Here is a 20,618-nt window from a genome sequence, read left to right as displayed (position 1 = left end):
AGTAGTGGTAGAGATGGCCTTGAGTCCTCCAACATAAATGAATCAGAAATGATGGGCAAGTGGGAGAAACAGATGAGTGAGCCCACTTTACATGACAGTAGAAAATGCTCCCCAAACTCAGCTCTCATTCCTCTTCCTGCAGGATAAGGAAGCTGGGAATCAGTATTGCTTAAATTTAACCTGCTACAGGAGTTAGCAGAGCCACCTTGAGACATAAAATTCAGAGATTTCACCAGTTCTGTGATTAGAACATGCTGAAGGCTATACACTTCTTCACCATCACTGAGCCATTATAGCTAGTCAGTTAAAGCAGGAGCAAAACAGAGGACTCTTCTGACCACAGTAAATGAGGTAATGGCAAGCTGTCAGCTTCAGGAATAAGGAAGTTTGTGACACAAAAACTGTTTTACTGTTGCCGGCTATTACATATAAAGCTCTATCTATGTCATTATACTCAACCCATTTGACCCAGAGGAGCTCCACAGTGAGGGGAAAATATGACTAAATGGACAGGTCATAGGAGGAATTTATGACCTCATCCTCCACAATGTGAATGGCCAACATGGGAGAGGAGACTTTATTTATTTATTTATTTTGACAGGCAGAGTGGACAGTGAGAGAAAGAGACAGAGAGAAAGGTCTTCCTTTTGCCGTTGGTTCACCCTCCAATGGCCACCACAGCCAGCGCGCTGTAGCCAGCGCACTGCGCTGATATGATGGCAGGAGCCAGGTACTTCTCCTGGTCTCCCATGGGGTGCAGGGCCCAAGTACTTGGGCCATCCTCCACTGCACTCCCTGGCCACAGCAGAGAGCTGGCCTGGAAGAGGGGCAACCAGGACAGAATCCGGCGCCCCGACCGGGACTAGAACCTGGTGTGCCGGCGCCGCTAGGTGGAGGATTAGCCTAGTGAGCCGCAGCGCCGGCCCGGAGAGGAGACTGTAAATATCTTGTCAAGGCTGGAGACCAAAGCAGTAAGTCTTCCTGGTATCCCAAAATCCACAGACAGACCAGCCATAAAGGAGGAGTGGAGGATGACCGCTGTGCACTTATACTGCAAAACCAAGTCTACCATGGGCACAATCCGAATTCTCTGCCCACAGAGGATATGTGTTTCTCTCTATGTGGGCATTATTAGCAGGAAGGCCAGGATGGTGGTCATGCAGCTCAGGCACGGAGGTCATCAGAAGAATCAGCCCAGGTCTCCTAACGAGAAGCCCTTCATCCAGGGTCCTGGCACCCATGGCTGCTGGCCAGGAAAGCCTGTGGTGGGAGGATGTAGCCCCATGAATGACTTGCTTCTTACATCAGTACTTTTTAACTCATATATCCATAAAATATGCAGTACTTTAGGATGACTGGCACATACAGGAGGCCTTGGTTTTATACATTGAATCCAGACCCCAGTTGCTTTCCTGAACCAGTTCCAGTTGTGGCTGACATTTGGGGAGTGGACCAGTGACAGAAAGATCTCTCTGTCTGTATCTCTCTGCCTTTTATATAAAACAAAAAGAAAGAAACTCTTAAAATGTAAAATGTGCATTATTTTTTTTTACAGGAGAGTGGACAGTGAGAGAGAGAGACAGAGAGAAAGGTCTTCCTTTTGCCATTGGTTCACCCTCCAATGGCTGCCACGGCCGGCGCACTGCGCTGATCCGAAGGCAGAAGCCAGGTGCTTCTCCTGGTCTCCCATGGGGTGCAGGGCTCAAGCACTTGGGCCATCCTCCACTGCACTCCCTGGCCACAGCAGAGAGCTGGCCTGGAAGAGGGGCAACCGGGATAGAATCTGGCGCCCCGACCGGGACTAGAACCCGGTGTGCCGGCGCCGCTAGGTGGAGGATTAGCCTAGTGAGCCGCAGCGCTGGCCTGTGCAGTATTTTTAAATATGTTACAATTAACAAACTGCCCCACTTCTTTAATTTGCCTTCAAGATTTCTTTGGAAATACTTATCTCTATATTATTTGAGAAGAATTTTTAAGCAAATGCAAATTTAATGAGCTTCTGATCGTGATTGCAGTAAGAGCATTATCTTAACTAACTATCTAGGCAAATAACACCCTCTGTGCCTTATTTTTTTTCTTGGACAGGCAGAGTGGACAGTGAAAGAAAGATCTTCCTTTTCCATTGGTTCACCCCCCAATGGCAGCTGCAGCCAGCGTGCTGCGGCCAGCACACTGCACTGATCCAAAGCCAGGAGCCAGGTGCTTCTCCTGGTCGCCCATGTGGGTGCAGGGCCCAAGGACCTGGGCCATCCTCCACTGCACTCCCAGGCCACAGCAGAGACCTGGACTGGCAGAGGAGCAACCGGGACAGAATCCGGCGCCCCGACCGGGACTAGAACCCGGTGTGCCGGCGCTGCAGGCGGAGGATTAACCTATTGAGCCATGGCACCCGCCTCCTTATTTGTTCTTTAAAAACTCTTTGGATGGGGCTGGCACTGTGGTGTAGCAGGTAAAGCTGCCGCTTGCAGTACTGGCATGCCATATGGGTGCTAGTTGGAATACCGGCTGCTCCACTCCTGATCCAGCTCTCTGCTATAGCCTAAAAAATCATTACAAGATGGCCCAAGTCCTTGGGCCCCTGTACCCACGTGGGAGACCCAGAAGAAACTCTGGTCTCTGGATCAGCACAACTCCAACCACTCCGGACAATTGGTGAGTGAACCAGCAGATGGACCACCTCTCTCTCTCTCTCTTTCTCTCTGCTTCTCCTCTCTGTGTGTAACTGAGTTTCAAATAAATAAATAAATCCTTTAAAAAAAAACTATTTGGGAGGCATAGAGAGAAACACAGCTCTCATTAGCTGGTTGACTGCCAAAATGCCCTCAATGGCTGTATCTGGATCCAGTTGAAGCTGGGAACTGGGAACACAATTATGGTCTCCCACACAGATCACAGGGAACCAATTACTTGAACCATCATCTGTTGTCTCCCAGTGTGCAAATTAGGATGATGCTGGGATTGAGAGAGGTGCTGGAGCTTAAAATTAAGGTACTTCAAACTGAGATACAGGCAACACAAATATGTCAAATTCATAAAACTATAATATAAATTTTGTATGAACTATTTTAGAACCACATATTTCATGACTCAGTAATTTTTTTAGTCTTGAAAGAAGACACCTGCATGCAAGAATTCCATGAGGGTTGTAGGGAGGTGATGTTAATATCATTGTGTACACATATAGATAACATGGGATAGGAGGCTGGGCAGTCAGTGTCTCTGAGAGTGAGGGACTTCATACCAGAGGAGAGAGTTCAGGCAAGGAGATCCCAGGAAGTCAGGTCACGCCCTTTGTGACAGACCCTGATAGAACTAGGAACCCTGGTGACCAGGTTCCTATGACCTAGAAACAGCCTCTACACAACTCACTTGGCCAGAGTTGAGACAAGAGGTTCTCATGCTACTTTTTTATTTCCAGAGGCTACGGCCTAGGAAGACCATTGGGTAAAAGCCTTTCCCTGTGGTACAGATATTTACTCAGGCCTGAACACTGCCTCCGGCCACTTGCCAGATGGCACAGAAAGTAACAAAGGATGACCCAGGAAGGCCCATCAAGACCAGGCCAGCACGGTGAGCCTCATCCTGTGATGTAATAGGAGTCATGATGGGGAAGCCCATGAGGGGAGGAACATGTAGGTGGGAGGTCCTCTCATGCGAACACCCCACATGATAGGTGTGACAGGGCCAGAAGGAGCATTTGTGTCACCTCTCATCTAGAGAGCTGCTCCTCCAGTTTGCTCAGGCTGTCATGAACTTTGTTCCAGATTTGTTGTGAAACAAGGATCTGTGTGTGGTGCCAGAGTACAAGGTCATCTTGATAGGAACAAGCCAAACCATGACCAAGACAGACTCTGGTACTACTGTGGGGCTGTGGACAGGGATTCTACGTCCCAGGTGAGTGTGGGAACAGATGGGATTCTATACCTGGTGAAGGTAGAAGGCCAGAGAAAATCATGGGGAAAAGATGCCCTGATCAACTCCCTGCCATGGCTTTGCTAATGAGAGATCTCTCAAAGGAATTAAGAGATTCACCCTCCCAGCTCAGCGTCTGCTTTATCTAGAGGAAGGTCACAATTCAGATATTTGCAAGCATATCAAAAGTTACTTTCTACAAATTTACTTACGTTGTTTTAATTACTTTGCCTTTAATGATTTCATCATGTTTTTACTGTTATGCCCTCATGTACATGTGGGAGGTGACCTGATAACCCTTCTCCATATCTCACACACTATCGTGATGGGTAGGGCTATTTGTCCAAAAAGAGGAATGGCTCTTACTCTGGAAGTTGCTGTCTACCTAACACCTCCATGTATGGAGCTAAGGCTGATTCTACCATAGGAGTTGAGAAAACAACTTTGACATCAATAGACTTTGAAGAAGCTGTAGAAAGCACATACATGTATATATTTAGTGCTACATTCTCAAGCACTCTAGAACCACTATATCATGTTATAGCTCCTCCCACATCATTAGGCAGATACTCACAGAACAAATGGGCCCACTGGTACTCATGAAGAGCAATCACCCCACAATGCTTCTCATGAAAGAAACAAAGATTGAACTGATAGGTGGTAGGATGTTGGGAGGGGAAAGGTGACTCTGTTTATCCTGAGTGGTAGTTACTCCATTACCTTTGCTTTAATTTTATGCATTTTCCTTAATCTTTTTAACATTTGGATTTGCAAATTATATTGTTTATATGACAATAATTACATGTAATTCCACCATGTTAATAAATTCCATGTAACCACTATAAAATTTCATTGTTATATTTTAAAACTGTAGGTGGATATAAAATAGAAACAATGGCTATGCAAAAATATCTCATTTCCTCTTATGATGAATAAACTTCTCTGAGAAGCTTTTAATAATTTTAGTAGCATAAATAAAATAGTGCAGAAGGGCACCTATTCTATTGAATAAAAATATGCACACACACACACATGCCTATCTTCTGTCAGGTTTTCTAATTCAAAAAACACTGAGCAAGCAGAAGAGAAAATATGTGGGACAAAACAAAGCTTCTTGAAAGGCTACAATCTCAGTTGCTAAGTGAAGAAAATCCACAAAGAAAGAGTAACAATGCTGCCTTCATAGATCAGAGTTCTTGTTATTTAATTAGTAGGCAACACAAAATGAATAGTACTTCTGTTTAGTATGCCATTTTAATGTAAAATTATGATGATCCTAATTGATTTTATGCTAAAGCTTAATGTGTGTCAGCTACAAAAGTATTTTTGACTGGAACTAAGAGAGTACTTCATATCACAAGAACAAAGAGAAGACAATGCTTCAGTTTACTGAAAGGCATGTTTTGGGGATGATTGTCATAAAAACAGGAGAAAATGGACTTTTCAGGAAAACCATTACATGCATTTTTCTTTAAAGATTTTTATTTATTTATTTGAGAGGTAGAGTTACAGACAGTGAGAGGTGAGAGGGAGAGACAGAAAGGTCTTCCTATCATTGGTTCACTCCCCAGATGGCTACAACAGCTGGAGCTGTGTCAATCCAAAGCCAGGAGCCAGGTGTTCTTCCTGGTCTCCTACACAGGTGCAGGGGCCCAAGCACTTGGGCTATCCTCCACTGCTTTCCCAAGCCATAGCAGAGCTGGACTGGAAGAGGGGCAGCTGGTGCAGGCGTACACCTTCCGGATAGGTTAACGCCGGCGAGACCTCGGAGACACCAGACGTGTTTATCGGCTTTTCAGCTTTCACTTTATTTTTCAGCGGACTCGCGTTACATGTCGCGAACGCCCGCCCTGTTACCGGCATTCATTCACAACTCATTCATTCACAACTCCTTCATTCACCACTCCTGCTTACTACTCGCATTCATTCATAGCTCCCGCCTGTTTCCGGCGTTCATTCACAACTCCGCCTGTTACCGGCGTTCATTCATTCACTCCGCCTTTTACCAGCGTTCATTCATTCCTCCGTCTTTTACCAGCGTTCATCCATTCACTCCCGCCCACCGTCCACCTATTTATATATATCATTCACGGAAAACATGTTACCAACTAAGTGTGGGAAACATGCAATAACAGGATGCTTAAAGTCAAAACAGGATCTTGCAATTAGCAACGGGCAGGGTGGAAAAAGCCCAGCACTAAACTTCTTGTGCTTGTACATGTCGGGAGGGGCACAGCTGGCCAGGCTGTCCCGTTCCCCGACAAGCTGGGACTAGAAACGATGCCCATATGGGATGCCAGCAGCACAGGTAGAGGATTAACCTACTGAGCCACGGCGCCAGCCCCAACTATTACATGCATTTCAACAAGTGCTTCAGTGACAAATATTAAGTTCAATTTAAAAATTCTCTACTTGAGCCCATTAGTTTATAGGAAATGCAACTCAGTAGGAAAAACTGTTCATGTTATCGCCCTTTCCTTGATCAATCAATGGGTATGGCCCATTCTGCTCAAGACAGGCTTGAGTCTAGACATGTACAATATTCTGAAGATGAAAGTAATGCTGTGAATCCATGTAGGAAATGTTAAATCCTTGACTTATACAGATATAAGCCAAAAATGATGAAATTCTGGTATTTAATAGATCTAGAACAATGCAGAAGTAAATTAGAAAGCAGTATTCTCAAAATATATATTTTACTGGGTTGGAAAGAGATCATGTTAAGAAAACATTGTTCAGATTAGACTCCATTCTACACAATAACAAACACAAAGCCATGAAAACATGGCACTCAAGGGAGGAAGAGAAATTGGATTTTTGAGTCAATTTCAGGTCATTACAGGATTGCTATGTATTTTCTATAAGTTGTTTCTAATGAATCTTGACACATTTTATTTCATACAAATAATGTTATGTACTCAGCTCATTATGAGACAATAAATATATTAGAAAAGGTCTTCAAAACCCATAAAATGTATAATTTTATGCAATTTTAATAATACAATATTCCAAAATGGAATATTAAGGTGGTTAAAGAATTACTCCATGATCAGTAAATTTAAAAATCACCACGTAAAACAAGGTAAATACACCTCCTTCATACAGCATTCTTCAGAGCCTGTCCTTTGTCAAAATGAACATGAATCAGTAGGAACAGAAAACAGAATAGAATTCACCAAATGTATTTCAGCACAAAATCTTTTTTCTTGAAAAACCCATGCAGGTAATGTTTTTCAGAATATATTTTATGAAATGTTGACAAAACTTGAAAAGGAAAATGTCATTTTAAAATAATGCAATCTTAGAATGTAATAATGACGTATTATCCTAATTATATTGGTTCATAATCAGGCACGGAATAGAGGACTATTTGAAAACCTCTGGTGTATATCTGGAAGACTCCAATTCTGATAGTGGAACTACCTAAATGAAAGTTATGTCTGGAAAATTGGTATCGTGAGTACCAGGACAGATGCTCGATTCCCACCAAGCACCAAGGCCAAGACAGCTGAGGCTGGTGCAGAACCTGACGCAGAGGTCACTGAGGCTGCAAGCTGGATGCAGGTGTGTTGAGAAGAATGTAGGCAACGGGACATCGAGTGATCTCAAGAGCCAGCGTGGGGCCTTAACTCCACCAGATAGGAACAAGTTGATGAATGGACAATCACCTCAGAAGGTTTTATGTTATCTAAAATACATTTTATCCAAGGTATTTAACAAATGGAATATGTATAACAGGATATATCAAATATGGCAGATGTTGAGTAAATGAGCTTAAAGTGTTCTAATGTCTATAATATTCACTATAAGATCACAGAGCCCAACTATTATTAGAATTCAATAAATCAATGCATGCTTTAGTATATAGGGTAACCACTAAAAATTGTATGAGTGTATAATTTACAAGCTAAGAGATGAAAATATAGCAGACCAAAAGCAATTTAAACTCCAGTATGACATGGTTCACATCATATGTTAATAATCCATACTCAGTGCTACTGCCAAATATAATCAACTATACGACTGATTGGTTTATGACAATGGACAAGTGTGGTACTTGAAAGCCCTGCACAAGTTGGTTAACACCCAACTATCAGTGCCACTGCCATCTACCTTTTCTGTGGATCTTTTCTTCCAATTTCTAATCGTCTCTGAAGGCTTATATGCTTTTTGAGGCTGGTCTCTCAACTTTTCTTTATTCTTGTAAAAAATATGCTGATGACATCTTGACCAGGGTAATTACAGTAGCCCTGAAGATCAGCATAATTAACTTCATGTGGCCCTGATTTTAAAATGTCCCTTGAATATTGTGTGGTTTACTCCTTGCTTGGGGGTGGGGGGCATGGAATGCATTTTCAGTTAGTAAAAAAGATGGGAGTGGGGGCTTTGAATTGTATTGCAAAGAAATTTGAAAAATTTTAAAAGCCCTATTAGATAGAGCAGCACCAAGGAGGCTGGAGTTCAACAGTATGGCAAGTGTAGGAACCGGACAGCAGCCTCAGACACCAGACTTTCCACCGCTTTTCTATTGAAGTGTCTAAATTTCCTAAGATCAGGAACAGACAAGTATGTCCCTTCCACCACTGCCTTTCAACATCTTACTAGAAGTCCTAGCTAATGACATAGGTAAGAAGTGGAAATAAAGACATACAGGTTTAGGAAGAAAAAGTCGTTGTTCAGAGAGAATGTAAATATTTATGTAGAAAAATACAAACAAATCAACTAAGTTACTCCTGGAATCAATGATCAATCATACCAAGTTTATATATAGTTGTTATCAGTTGCTTTCTTACATAACAGAAACAAAATAATTTAAATAAAAGCACATTACCATTTACATAACCCCACAAAGTATGTTAGTATAATCCTAACAAATTATGAGTGTAGATAGAGCATAACTAAGTGAAAGATCTATATGAGAAAAACCATAATCCTTCGTTGAAAGCTATTAAAGAAAAATTAAATATTGGAGATGGATTCCATGGTCATAGGTAGAAAAGACCCAAAATTACAATTACCAGTACTTCCCCCACTTTTTATATCAATTCAACATAATTCCAATCAAAATGCTGACAAGTTATTTTGTGATTATAAACAAAAATATATTCTAAAATTAATGTGGAAGACCAAAAGACCCAAAAAAGCCAACTCACTACTGAAAGAAAAGAATACACTTGGAGGATCAGCACTCTCCAACTTTAGTATTTACTAGAATGTTAACCAAGGGGCCAGCGCTGAAATGTAAGTAGGCTAAGCCTCCACCTGTGGTGCTGGCATCCCACCTGGGTGCTGGTTCTAGTTGTGGCTGTTTCTGTTCTGTCTGATCCAGCTCTCTGCTGTAGCCTGGAAAAGCAGCAGAAGATGGCCCAAGTACTTGGGTCCCTGCACCCACATGGAAGACCTGGAGGAAGCTCCAGCTCCAGCATTTGCGACATTTGGTGAGTGATCCAATGAATGGAAGACCTCTCACTGTCTCTCCCTCTCTCGGTCTGCAACTCTACTTCTCAAATAGAGCCTTTTAAAAACAAAAGAAAGTTAACCAAGACAGTGCAGTATTGATGAAGGAATAGGTAAGCACATTATAAAAAAAAAAATTAGAAAGCCCAGAAGTAGACCTTCATCAATGTGGATAACAGATCACTGACATAAGAGTAAAATCAGTATCATGGAGCAAGGACAGACTTTCAACAAATAGTGCTGCAAAAAATAGACATCCACATGCCATAACACAAATCTACTCACAAACTTCACAAAAATTAGCTTAAGTTGGCTGTAAACCTAAATGAAAAAAAAAAAAAAAAGGCAAATTATTAACCTCCCAGGAAAAGATACAGGAGAACATTTAGGTAAGCTTGGGTATGGTGCTTATATACAGCCCTGAAGGCACAGTCCATGAAATAAATGACTGTTAACCGGTCTTCATTAAAATGAAGGACATTTCCTTTGTGACAATGTCAAGATAAAAGAAGGGCCAAAGCTGGTAAAAAAATTTTGTAAAAACATGTGATAAAGGAATATATATGCACATATCATAATATAAACAACCCAAAATAAAGAAGGAAATTTGAAACTCAGCAAAAACAAAAATCCAATATAAAAATGGTCTTCAAAATGGAAAGATCAGCAGGGGCCCTAAGAGTGTTTCATCTGAGGACTAATGAGGTAATGCATGTAAGGTCATCAACTAATAGAGGGAATCACCCAGAGAATCATAAGGAGCAATGTTAGATTTCACACTGATAGATTTCTCTCCAACCAGGGTAGAACCTTTCATTCTTGGGGCCTGGTATAATTTTAAGAAAATATTTGCCTATTGATGGGAAAAACTAATTCACAATTTAATGCTACCCTGGAACCACCTAAAGAATAAAATTAGGACTTGAAAGGATGCAGCTGGCTTTAAGTGGCTTAAGTGATTCTCAAAACAAAGCCAACAAATATAAAATTATCCACCTTGAACATCTAGACACCAATACAAAAAAAAAAAATCACAGATACAAACCTTAACACAATTTAACTCAAATCACATCATGAAATGAAAACTGTAAAACATAAAATGTCTACATGAAAAAGATGGCCTTGAGTTTAATAACTAGATTAATATAACACCAATAGCAATATACTTAAACAAAAAATTAATAATTGTGTAAAAGTTAAGCACTTTGCCTTTTTGAAAGCTGCTGTTAAAGAATGAAAAGATATGTTACAACTAGAAAACATATGTATGTCAAAGCAGATAAGACTCAGCAAAAACAGAAAACAAAACTATAACAAAATATGCATCTGATATCAAATGAGTAAATATCCAAGAATGTACCATACTGTATTAGATCTACAGATGCATGTGAAAACACATAGGAAGATGTTTAATAGGGAATTGCAAATAAACCATGTCAATGGAAAGCCCATGTGCAAACACAAAGAGCTGAGTGCAAAAGGAAAGGGTCCAACTCAGGGAGAGGGCTGTGTGCACAGAGAGGGCCTTGTGCAAAAGGAAAGAGCCAACATGTGTAAACGGAAAAAGTAAAGGATTGACAGAGCCCTGAGCGCCCACAGGGAGGACCTAGAAGCCCAGTGGGGTCAGAGCCCAGGGAGGGGTGAGGGTAAGGGACTGGGGCAAAGGCCCTAGGCCAGCAGCTTGAGCACAAGTGCAGCTTCTGGAACACAGCTGAGAGGCACATGTTACTCAGGGAGCTCAGGTCAGCAAAATGTGATCCAGCTGCTCAGCGTCTACAAGGGTCAGAACAGCCGTGGGCACCAGCTGGGCCTTGCTGGGGCTCAGTCTGGACGTTACCCAGCTGGACTCCGACCCAGGAGACATCAGCTGAGGCCTGCCTGAGAGCAGATATTCCCAGTGACCTTCAGGTAACTCCACAGAGGGCAGGGGGAGTGGACACTGGACTCAGAGTGGACAATAGGATGACTGAGTAGACACTGGATGGGCCCCGCTTCTGGAGGCTGAGTCATAGACACCCCCAAGCAACCCCGGGTTGAATAAAGGATTTATGTCCTGCATGTGATGTGCATGCAACACACACATGCCAAGCATATCACGCCGGCCACAGGTCATCTTCCTCTTCCAGGAGCTCAGCCCCCGATGCCTCCCAGAACGGACGCTGGGGGCGAAGCCCACTTGGTTGCTGCTTCCCAGGGCTCGGCTCATCCGTGTCGGACCTGTGGTGTGCCCAGGTGAGTGACAAGTTTGACATTTGACAGGTGAGCCCCAAGTGGGCACCAGATGCACCTGTACTCTGCAGCCTGGACTGGTAGACCTGCTTCTCGGGTTAAGCCCCAAATCCACGCACCCACTCCTCCCGACACCAGTGCGGCTGCCACTCTAGTGGACCCCTCTGAACATGGGAGAGGTGGACCCGCCCAGGTCCTGGGCTTTCCTTGTCGGGCCCCACCTCCATCTATGCCCCATCCCCCCAGCTCTACCACTTCCTCCCCAGCCCTGCCTCCCTCAGTTCCCTCCCAGCCTCACTCCAGCCCCACCCCTCTCACCGGCCCCACCTCTCCAGCTTTGCCAGACTCCTCTGAGTAGTATGAGGACAGTCCTCTGAGGTTGCTGACATCTCCTGGGGCCCCTCCACCACAGGAAGTCGTACTCCACCCTCTCTTCTCAGCCCCATCCCCAACCCCCACCCCTCCCCCATCCAGCACTAACCCGTCCTCCCACAGCTGTGCTGCTGCCTCCTCGGCCACCAGCAGTCTGTACTCGGCGGCTGCGAAACGGTCCCAGTCTGACAGCTCAGGGCCATCACCGTCCTGCAGGAGGCATGCAGTCAGCAGTGGTAATCAGCAGTCATTGGTCAGTAGAGGTCAGCAGTCAATGGTTAGCAGCAGTCAAGTAGGGGCCATCAGCAATTGGTTGGCAGCGGTCATTGGTGAGTAGTAGTAGTCAGCATTGGTTAGTGGACAGCAGTGGTCAGCGGTCAGCAGAGGTCATCAGTCATCAGATTTACAAAAGCAGTGAGGAAGATCCTTCTGCCATCATGCCTGGCCAAAGTGATGGGCAGATAGGAAGTGTTGTTGATGTCATAATATAGATAATGTCATGATGACATCAAGATGCCAATATGCTACTAGTGATGCCTCTAGTTCCAATAACATCAAACTATTACATGATGTCATGATGACATCAACATTTAGGCAGCTTAGCACATCAGCTCTGAGCTGCAAGCACATAGTTCTCCTGGGCATCATCTTAATTCACATGGAAAATACAAAAAAATGACAGAATCTAGCCATGACCATTACTTTCCTGATATTCCAGGAAATATTAAATAAAAACGATTAGGGGTGGGACCAAGCATTACCCCCTCAGCTGAAGTCCTCATGGCCACCTCCGAGGTCAGCTTTGTAAGAGAGACCAGGAGGAAGAAGACCGAGAAAAATTCATGCCAGTTAATGGGTGATTGACAAGGTCATCGGCCATCATGGTGACCCCAAAAGGCCAGCCCATCCCCCAGTGGCTCCTGTTTCCATGCCCTGGTTGAGGGCTAGGGGGTCAAAGGGTTCCTGGGTCATAGAAGACCCTGTTGGCCCCAGGCTTAAAAAACAATTCACTGGCTCCGCCCAGCTTCCCAGGGAGCCATGGGTATGAGGGGACTGCCGAGGGTTGGAGACATGGCAAGCAAAGCCAGAAATTTAGACTTAAGGAGCCGCCTGCTCAGACCCCCTCTGCTGCCAGGCAGCGGGGTGATAGAGGCCAACGGAGCTTCTTTCCTCAGGAAGTTCCCACCTCCCTGTGTCAGTGGTGTCTGTGGTCAGTAGCAGTCAGTTGTCAGCAGGGGTCAGCAGGCAGCCTCACCCCGGGCAGGGCCAACTGCTCGTGCTGTTCACGGTCCAGGTACTTGTCCACGTTGAAGAAGGTGTCAAAGAAAATGGGCGCCAGCAGCCGGCACCGCTTCAGATCGCCCAGCGTGATGCGGCCTATGGGGGTGGATGCAAGGGCATGGATGTGGGGTTGGACACCAGGGCCAGGGCCAGGGCCAGACGTGGGGGATGTACATGTGGACCCAGAGAGGCCTCAGAGAAATCAGAGTAAACGATGCAGGCAGGTGCTGGGCAGCAGGGGCACAGGAGGCCTGGATGCTGGGATGGACGTGGTGGAGGGGGATAACCCAGACGCCTTGGCCATGGCCAGAGGGGACTGCAGGACCACTCGCCAGCAACGCCCTCCAGACCCTGTGGGCAAACAGCTGGGACCTGGTAAGTGGATCTCAGCCACTGAGGACCCTGGAGATGGGGAGGGGGCAGGGCCAGCAAGGGAAGGGACCTCCATGGTGGGGGCTGGGAAGGGAAGGGGCGGGTCTCTACCCTGGGTCCTTGGCCGAACCAGGTCCAGCATCTGGCAGAGGCAGTCTGGGAAGGGCAGTGGTTCGACGTCCAGGCTGCGTAGTCGGCGGCTCTGCTCCTCATAGAAGAACTCAAGCTCAAAGGCAGACAGTGCCCCGTCCCCATCTAGGTCCATACAGCGGAACCAGTACTCGATGCTGCCCAGTTGGGTAGGTGGCAGTCAGTAGGGGAATAAACTATGTTGACCCCAGAGTGACCACTGACCACACTAGGGACACAGTCCCCACCCAGGTCCATTCAGAACTAGTACTCAATGCTGCCTTGTCAAGGGAGATGGCAGTCAGCCGCTGACCACACTAACCGTGGAGTGATCCCTGACCATGCTGCTGACCACACTGACAGCAATGTGACCACTGATCACCCAAAAGATTCTGCTCACTGATCCCCTGAGCTGACCAAGTGGGCACTGCTGACCATACTAACCCCAAAGTTACCACTGGCCACACCATGGACACTGCTGACTTCACAGAACCCAAGCTGACCACTTTCCTGACCCAGACCACACCCTGGGCCGAGGAGTGAGCCCATGGTGTCCAGCGTCATCCACTATCCGCCTGCAAGGGGGGCCCTCAGACCCACCTGGTGGGCGTGGTCTTGTCCTCCTCGGAGAGCAGGAACCACACAAAGTCCTCGTAGCTCATCTTCCCTGCTCTCTGTGCCGTCCTGTCCCTGTGGTCAGCAGTAGCCAGCAGACACACAGGCAGGTTCAGCATGGGCCACTCCCAGCTGGGGGTATCCCTGTCCAGCCCCACATGGGGAACCCAAGGAGTCCTGTGCTGGCCCTGAGTCCCCCTCCAGTGCTGTCCACACTGCCCCAATCTGGTGTGATGAATACCTGTGATGCCATCATCTGTGATGTCATCACCCATGTCATCCCTCAACACGATGGCATCACCTCTACTCCCCCGCCGGGGACCCCACCTACCGCATGACAGCACCTGAAAATATCCTGTCAATCATCTTGTCGGAGATGGCTGTGGAAGAAGAGGCAGGGCCTGTGAGCCATGCAGAGGGCAGGGCAGGAGGCTGGGGTCGGCATGGGGGGGGTCCCTGGGAAGGGGTCTTGGGGTCCCTGGGGTCCCCGACCGTGGTCGCGGTGCCGGGCCAGGTCACAGTTGCCCAGCAGGAGGTCGCAGTCAGTGTCAAGCTCACGGAAGGTACAGTAGATGACATAGACGTGCTCATAGCAGAAGAGCCCGCTTGTCAGGCTCAGGTCCGCCTCCTCCTCCAGCCGCGCCACAACCTGCGGGGAGCGGGGCTTCAGGATGGGAACGAGGTGGGGCTCAGGACCTCAGGTTGTGGAGGGTGGGTTTTCCTGCTGGGTGGGGAACTAGGGTCTCCTGTCCTAAGGGTGGAATCTTCTTTGGGGGTAGGGTCTCCTGTCCTGGGAGCAGGGACTCCTTTCCCAGGAGGCGGGGTCTCCCATCATGGTAGGTGGTTCCCACTTCCCCCACCTGCAGGAAGTGGCTCCTCCTGAGTTCATTGTAGCTGATGCGCCCGGACCAGGACCTGTTGACAGCGTAGAAGATCCGCTGGATGACCTGCGGGGCAGATGGGGTGGGGCTGGGGCTAGCAGGGGGCGGGACCAGCAGTGGCGTGTTGGCAGTGGCTGGCAGACATCCTCACCTGTGCTCACCTGAGTGTCCTCTCATCTGTCCTCACCTGAGGGCATCCTCTCACCTGAGTCCAGGGCAGCAGTGAGCAGATGGCCCGAGAGACCTGCCCCCATAAGGGGCGGAGCCACAGGGGAGGGAGGAGCTGTCACAGGGGAGGGAGGGAGGAGCTGCCACTCACAGAGGGCGGGAGGAGCCGCCACTCACAAGGAGCTGCCACTCACAGGGTGACTCTGACCAGCACAGTCGAACTTATACCCAGGTGTATTCCTCTTACTGCCCAGGACGGGGACCCAGGCAGGGTCAGGGGTCACTGCAAGGTCAGGGGTTACAGGCAGGGTTTGGGTATCACACTGGGTTTGGGGTCAGGGGTACTCACAGTGGTGATGTAGCAGGAGTGGAACTCAGGTGCCTCCTTGAGGAAGGCGAGGCCAGGGTGTGATTCTACCACATCCTGGGACACAGGAAGTGAGTGACAGGTGTGAGGTGTGTGACACGTGTGAGGTGAAGACATCCCTGTGACAGGTGTGAGGTGCGAACTCCCCTCTGACAGGTGTGACTTGATTGACAAGTATGCGGTATAACCTGTGACTGACAGCTGTGACTGAAAGGTATGAGGTTTGTGATTGATAGGTGTGACGTGTGTACCTCCCACTGGGGGAGGGGCAGGGTGCTCACCTGCAAGAAGGGGACGAAATCCTCCTGTTCCAAGAAGTCGCACCCAGGACTAGCGAGCAGGTGCAGGAACCTGGCCTCCTCATCGTGGCAGTCCTGGAGGATTCTGGAAGCATCAGCATCGTTCGGAGCCCCGTCCCCAGGAGGTGGGAGTGGGGCCTGGGTCCCCTCTGCCAATCACATGTGGGAGGCAGAGCCAGGGTCTCCTCTGGCTACTGCAGCTGGGGAGGCAGGGCCTGCCCAGGACTCCCCCTGGAGGAAGCCCTGCCCTGCCCCACCCCCCTTACACTCTCCTGCCCAGCAGGTGTAGGATCCCCAAGGCCCGCCCCCTGTCCTGCTTACCCTGCATGCCTGGGACTCACCTGCGCCACATGGCCACGAAGGTATGCACAGACACGGATCCCCCGCGGCGGCCCCCAGCCCGGTAGAATAAGGGTCCCTTCCAGTACAAAGGGCAGCCACAGGCCTGGAACACCACCAGGCAGTTACTGAGATTGCCAATGAGGGTGACAGACAGCAACGACTGGAAGGGCCTGGTCACAGGGAATGATCAGACTGTGCCACTCACAGCGACAGACAACAGCGAAAGGAAGGAACCAGATACCAGGGAGAAGAAGGATCCAGACACAGGGAGGGCAGAGGCTGTGTCACTCATGCTGTCAGACAGCAGAGATGTGAAGGAAGGGCCCGGCAACAGAGAGGGCACAGGCAATGCCACTCTGGTCAGCAGTGACAAAAGCGACCCAGCCACAGGGAGGGCACAGGCTGTCCCATCCCCAGGCCAGCACCCACCTTGGTCACATCCAGGTCTCGCAGGCCCCGCCCTTGGCCTCCAGCCCAATCTCCAGCACCACAAGCCCAGCCCCCGCCCCATCCCTGGCACCAACCTTGGCCACATTGCCCATGTCCTCCAGGCGGGCGCGCTGCAGTGGGAGCAGGGCAAACGCAGTCTCCACGGCACGTATGGCCCCATCCTTGCTGACAGGACCCACTGGGCGGCCGCGCGGGAAGTAGAAGGTGGGGATCCCACCCACCGAGAGTCCTGGAGTTCCCTGCAGCTCCGGCCACGTCTGCACCTGTGGGGGATGGATGAAGGGGGCATTAGTGGCCAGCGACCTGCCCCAGCCACCCCTGTTGAGCTGCTGAGCACTGACCATCACTGCCCACGACTGCCCACGGACTGCCACTCCATCCCTAGAACTGTCATTCCTGCCCAGGACCTGTCACTCTAGCCAAGAGCTGTTGGGGCCAAACTGGGACCCGCCAATCCACCTGAGACCAGTCACTCCAGCCTGGGAACTCTCAATCTCATAGCAGGGCCAGAGACCCTAGTCCCACATCAAGCCCCTCCCCTGCTGAGCCTGGGCAGTGAGAACTGGAATGCAGAGCCACCCCGTGCTGTGCTGACCCTGCCTTTGGCTGTCCCTGAGCGTCCAGGGCTATCGGTGGATGGGGCCCTACCTCCACAGAAAGTAGATTTGATGGACAGCTGCCCCACCCCCTCTTGCCAGGAGCCCATTGCTGGCCCCACAGCATCCACCTGGGAACCTGCCACTCCATATCAGACAGGCAATGATTGACAGCTGTCCATAATCCCTGCAACAGGGCCAGGGCCAGAACCCACTTCCAAGAACCACAATCAGTGGGCCCTGCGAAGAGACCCAGCAGTGGTCACGGCCCCCTCTTCATCTTCCTCAGACACATAGTCCTCATCATCCTCATACCACTTAGGCTGACAGACAGCAGGGATAGGAAAGACCCACCCACAGCCTTTGGGATAAACTCCAAACCCAAGAAGGTTAATTGACAGCCCAGATCAGCCTGCGATCAACAGCCAAAGGGACAGCCTAGCCTAGCCCTCAGCCCACAGGCTGCACAGAGCAGCTGACCCCAACACCCTGGCTATCCATGGCTGGGCCTAGGATACCTGCGTTTGGCCAGAGACCCCAGAAACCCATCTAGGGGAGGGGCAGAGGCGGGGCTGGAAGTAGCAGGTAAACCCCTGCTCCATGACAGCTCAGTGTCTGCTGCTTTCCATGAGCCTATGATCAGTGACAGGTCAGCGCCTCCATTCCCTTCCCATGATTCCCTGCTCCATGAGTGACAGCTCAGCATCCCTTCCCATGATTCCCTGCTCCATGAGTGACAACTCAGCATCTCTGCTTCCTTCTCATGAGTCCCCACAGCCAACCCTGATATGAGTGACATCTGTCCATCACCAGGCACTCCAGCTTTCAAAAACAAAAAAAAAATCACTTCTTAGCAAGGATGGCTCTTTTAAGGAATTAAAAAATCTCCAGGGACCCACAACTTGGGATAGAACCTCCTCTTTTAGGGGTTAAGGTTCTGGCGCAGGGGCGAAGCAACTGTTAAACAGTGCCCCTTGCTGTAGAACCGCCCCCCCACACACCCGAAGGAAAACACTGGGGTCTGGCCCCGGTGAACTCAGGGAACCTCTCTTCCTCCAAGCCCCTCACCAGCCCACAGCCACGGGCCACACCCAACACAACACGCCACGCGCACGGGAATTCGCTCCACGGATGAAGCCCCTGTCCGCCCCCACCCCCGACTTAGGCTCCTGCCACCCCCTCCTCTCTACCACCCAATGTGGCCAACGCCCAAAATGGTCCTGCAGCCTCCAAAGCAGTATTGGTTCTCGGGGTTACTTCTCAGAGAGGCCACGCCAGTCCACCCAACATAAACAGGCCACGCTCATCCGTGAAGGCCAGGCTCACTCTCCCACAGAGCCCGCTCACGCCCCTCAAAGGCCACGCCCACCTGATCAGGGCACACCCTCCTCTTAGGCCTTACCTCCGCGCAGCCGCGCCCGCCTCTGCGAACAGCGGGTCTGCGGGTTCTGCGGCTGTGAGGTTCGGGCCGGGGTCCAGGGGCGGCAGGAGCGGCAGGGGGTCCGGGTCCTCCCGGGGCGGGCGCAGGCATCGCGGCATCCGCGGAGACGGCCACGTTGGGAGCGCCTTGAGGGGCCTGGACTGCGCGCAGGCACTCGTGGAGCAGCCGCTGCGTTGCGTCCTCGCTCAGCCACCGCAGGAAGAGCTCGTCCACCTTCATTTTCAGCACGGGCTGGAGCGTCTTACCCGGCGACATGACGGCCGCCGCCGTTCTTCCCTCACAAAACCAAGGACCGCGCGCTCCGAACTCGCGGCTGCCCCGAACCAGCGGCGACGCGCGTCACGGCTTCCACTTGCCTGACGTCACAGGGCCGCGACGCTTTTTTTTTCCCTTCCTGTGTCTCACTTCTTAGCCCCATTTGCCATTACTTGAAGCTAACGGGAATGTCCCGGAGGCTTAGGAAGCGACCGGCATCCCAGCTCTCATGGCTTTTTGGGATACCTGAGGTGTTCTGAGGGGGTGCCGCAGGAGCGTGCACAGTACGTCCAGGAAGGACGCTGTTGTGGGGTTGCGCGTGCGCAGAACGTGCTGCTGAAGCAAGGCTCCGAAGGGAAACCGGGCTGCTCGTTGGCGCATGCGCGATGCGATCCGCTGAGAAGGGGAACACCTGGGCGAGAGCGGGCATAGGAGTGAGCATGCGCGATGTGCAGCTAGGCTAGCGCGCAGGATTTGAAAGACTATGGTTAGTTGCATGCGCAGTGTGTGTCCCCGGGACTGCGCCAGTAAGGCGGCTTATGTGTAGTAGGATTTCAAACTACTTGGATTTTAAAATGAATTGGGGTCCACTAAAGACCTGGCCCAGCAGTGAGTGACGATGAAACCTTGGGCCCGGCATTGGAAGTCAGGGCCGCCGGCGGAGACCCCTAGATCCGAGCCCGGGGAGTCTGTTAAAGCTTGGAGCTGGCGGGCAGAGTCCCAGAGCGCGCCCCTGCAGCGTGGGCGAAGCGGGCGGGTGCCGAGTTCGCGCCGCCTAGTGATTGACAGCGCGGCGAATCCGCCCACGCGCTTCCGGATTAAGCTCTGCTCCTCCCTGGGACTTTTTGAAAAAAAATTAAAAAAAAAAAATACTCTTGAAAACTGCCACACGAATCCTTGTCAATCAGGGATTTTTGCTGCGGCTTTCTGGGATGAGAAACGGGGAAGAGGAGGGAGAGAAGGAAGGCAGGTACCCTCGTGGATTTCCGCTGCCGGCTGCAGGTGTCCCAGAAGGCAAAGGAGAGCAGCTGGATTTGCACGTAGTTTATTTCAGGCATGTTGTGCAGTCATTTGCGTATAAACTTATTTTTGAATGCATTTTTTGGATTCACTGTTTGCTTACAGTTTGATGTGTTGATGCATTTTTTGGACACAGTATTTGCATATAATTTGATGTTTTTATATAATTTAATTTTTGGATGCATTTTTTGCAGGCAATATTTCCATATGATTTGAATTTTGCATGCATTTTTGAATACAAATTTTATATATAGTTAATTGTATGCATCTGGGGACATATTTGCATATATTTTGACTTTTTGTATACAGAATTTGCATGTTCTATTTTTTCCATACATGATTTGTATATAATTTGATTTTTTATATGATTTGATTGTTAGGTGTATCGTTGATTAAGTATTTGCATCTAATTTGAATTTTTGATACTTTTTT

The 20,618-nt window shown here is 49.1% G+C and overlaps 1 protein-coding gene and 1 long non-coding RNA gene across 4 annotated transcripts in view; one reads left to right on the top strand and one right to left on the bottom strand.

Annotated features, from left to right (window-relative positions):
- The first annotated feature begins 2,674 nt into the window (after positions 1-2,674).
- Positions 2,675-20,618, top strand: part of LOC103352519 (uncharacterized) — a 29,792-nt gene continuing 11,848 nt past the window's right edge. The window contains exons 1-4 of one of the 2 annotated variants that reach the window (XR_011383036.1): positions 2,684-3,570; positions 3,765-3,894; positions 7,264-16,444; positions 16,976-20,052. This is a non-coding gene — a long non-coding RNA (uncharacterized lncRNA). Of the gene's footprint in view, positions 3,571-3,764; positions 3,895-7,263; positions 16,445-16,975; positions 20,053-20,618 lie in introns of those variants that run through there. The other variant, XR_011383037.1, reaches the window with a different exon arrangement.
- On the bottom strand, positions 6,590-19,166 carry LOC100355159 (serine/threonine-protein phosphatase 2A regulatory subunit B'' subunit beta). Of its 2 annotated transcripts, XM_008275405.4 has the most exons (14): positions 18,873-19,166; positions 16,949-17,137; positions 16,424-16,527; positions 16,065-16,167; positions 15,766-15,840; positions 15,410-15,531; positions 15,228-15,282; positions 14,860-15,016; positions 14,699-14,747; positions 14,353-14,442; positions 13,735-13,910; positions 13,226-13,347; positions 12,080-12,180; positions 6,590-11,586 (listed from the first exon to the last, which is right to left on the bottom strand). In XM_008275405.4, the coding sequence occupies exons 1-14, from the start codon at positions 19,164-19,166 to the stop codon at positions 11,463-11,465; spliced, it is 1,761 nt and encodes a 586-aa protein (XP_008273627.1). In that variant the 3' UTR covers positions 6,590-11,462. The 2 variants fall into 2 exon arrangements, with proteins under 2 accessions (XP_008273627.1, XP_002721575.1); XM_002721529.5 differs by lacking the exon at positions 15,410-15,531 and having other exon boundaries at positions 15,228-15,314.

The sequence above is a fragment of the Oryctolagus cuniculus genome, chromosome 16 (genome assembly GCF_964237555.1).
Source record: "Oryctolagus cuniculus chromosome 16, mOryCun1.1, whole genome shotgun sequence".
Classification (NCBI taxonomy): Eukaryota; Metazoa; Chordata; class Mammalia; order Lagomorpha; family Leporidae; genus Oryctolagus; species Oryctolagus cuniculus.
The sequence above is the reverse complement of the archived record's forward strand: the minus strand, read 5'-3'. Positions and strand labels throughout refer to the sequence as shown.

Coding starts and splice junctions, on each gene's coding strand:
- LOC100355159 (XM_008275405.4), bottom strand. CDS start 19,166: ATGTCGCCGGGTAAGACGCTCCAGCCCGTGCTGAAAATGAAGGTGGAC. Junction 14,748..14,859: donor GGCCCGGCACCGCGACCACG/GTCGGGGACCCC, acceptor CTTCTTCCACAG/CCATCTCCGACAAGATGATT. Junction 14,443..14,698: donor TTTTCAGGTGCTGTCATGCG/GTAGGTGGGGTC, acceptor TGCTGACCACAG/GGACAGGACGGCACAGAGAG.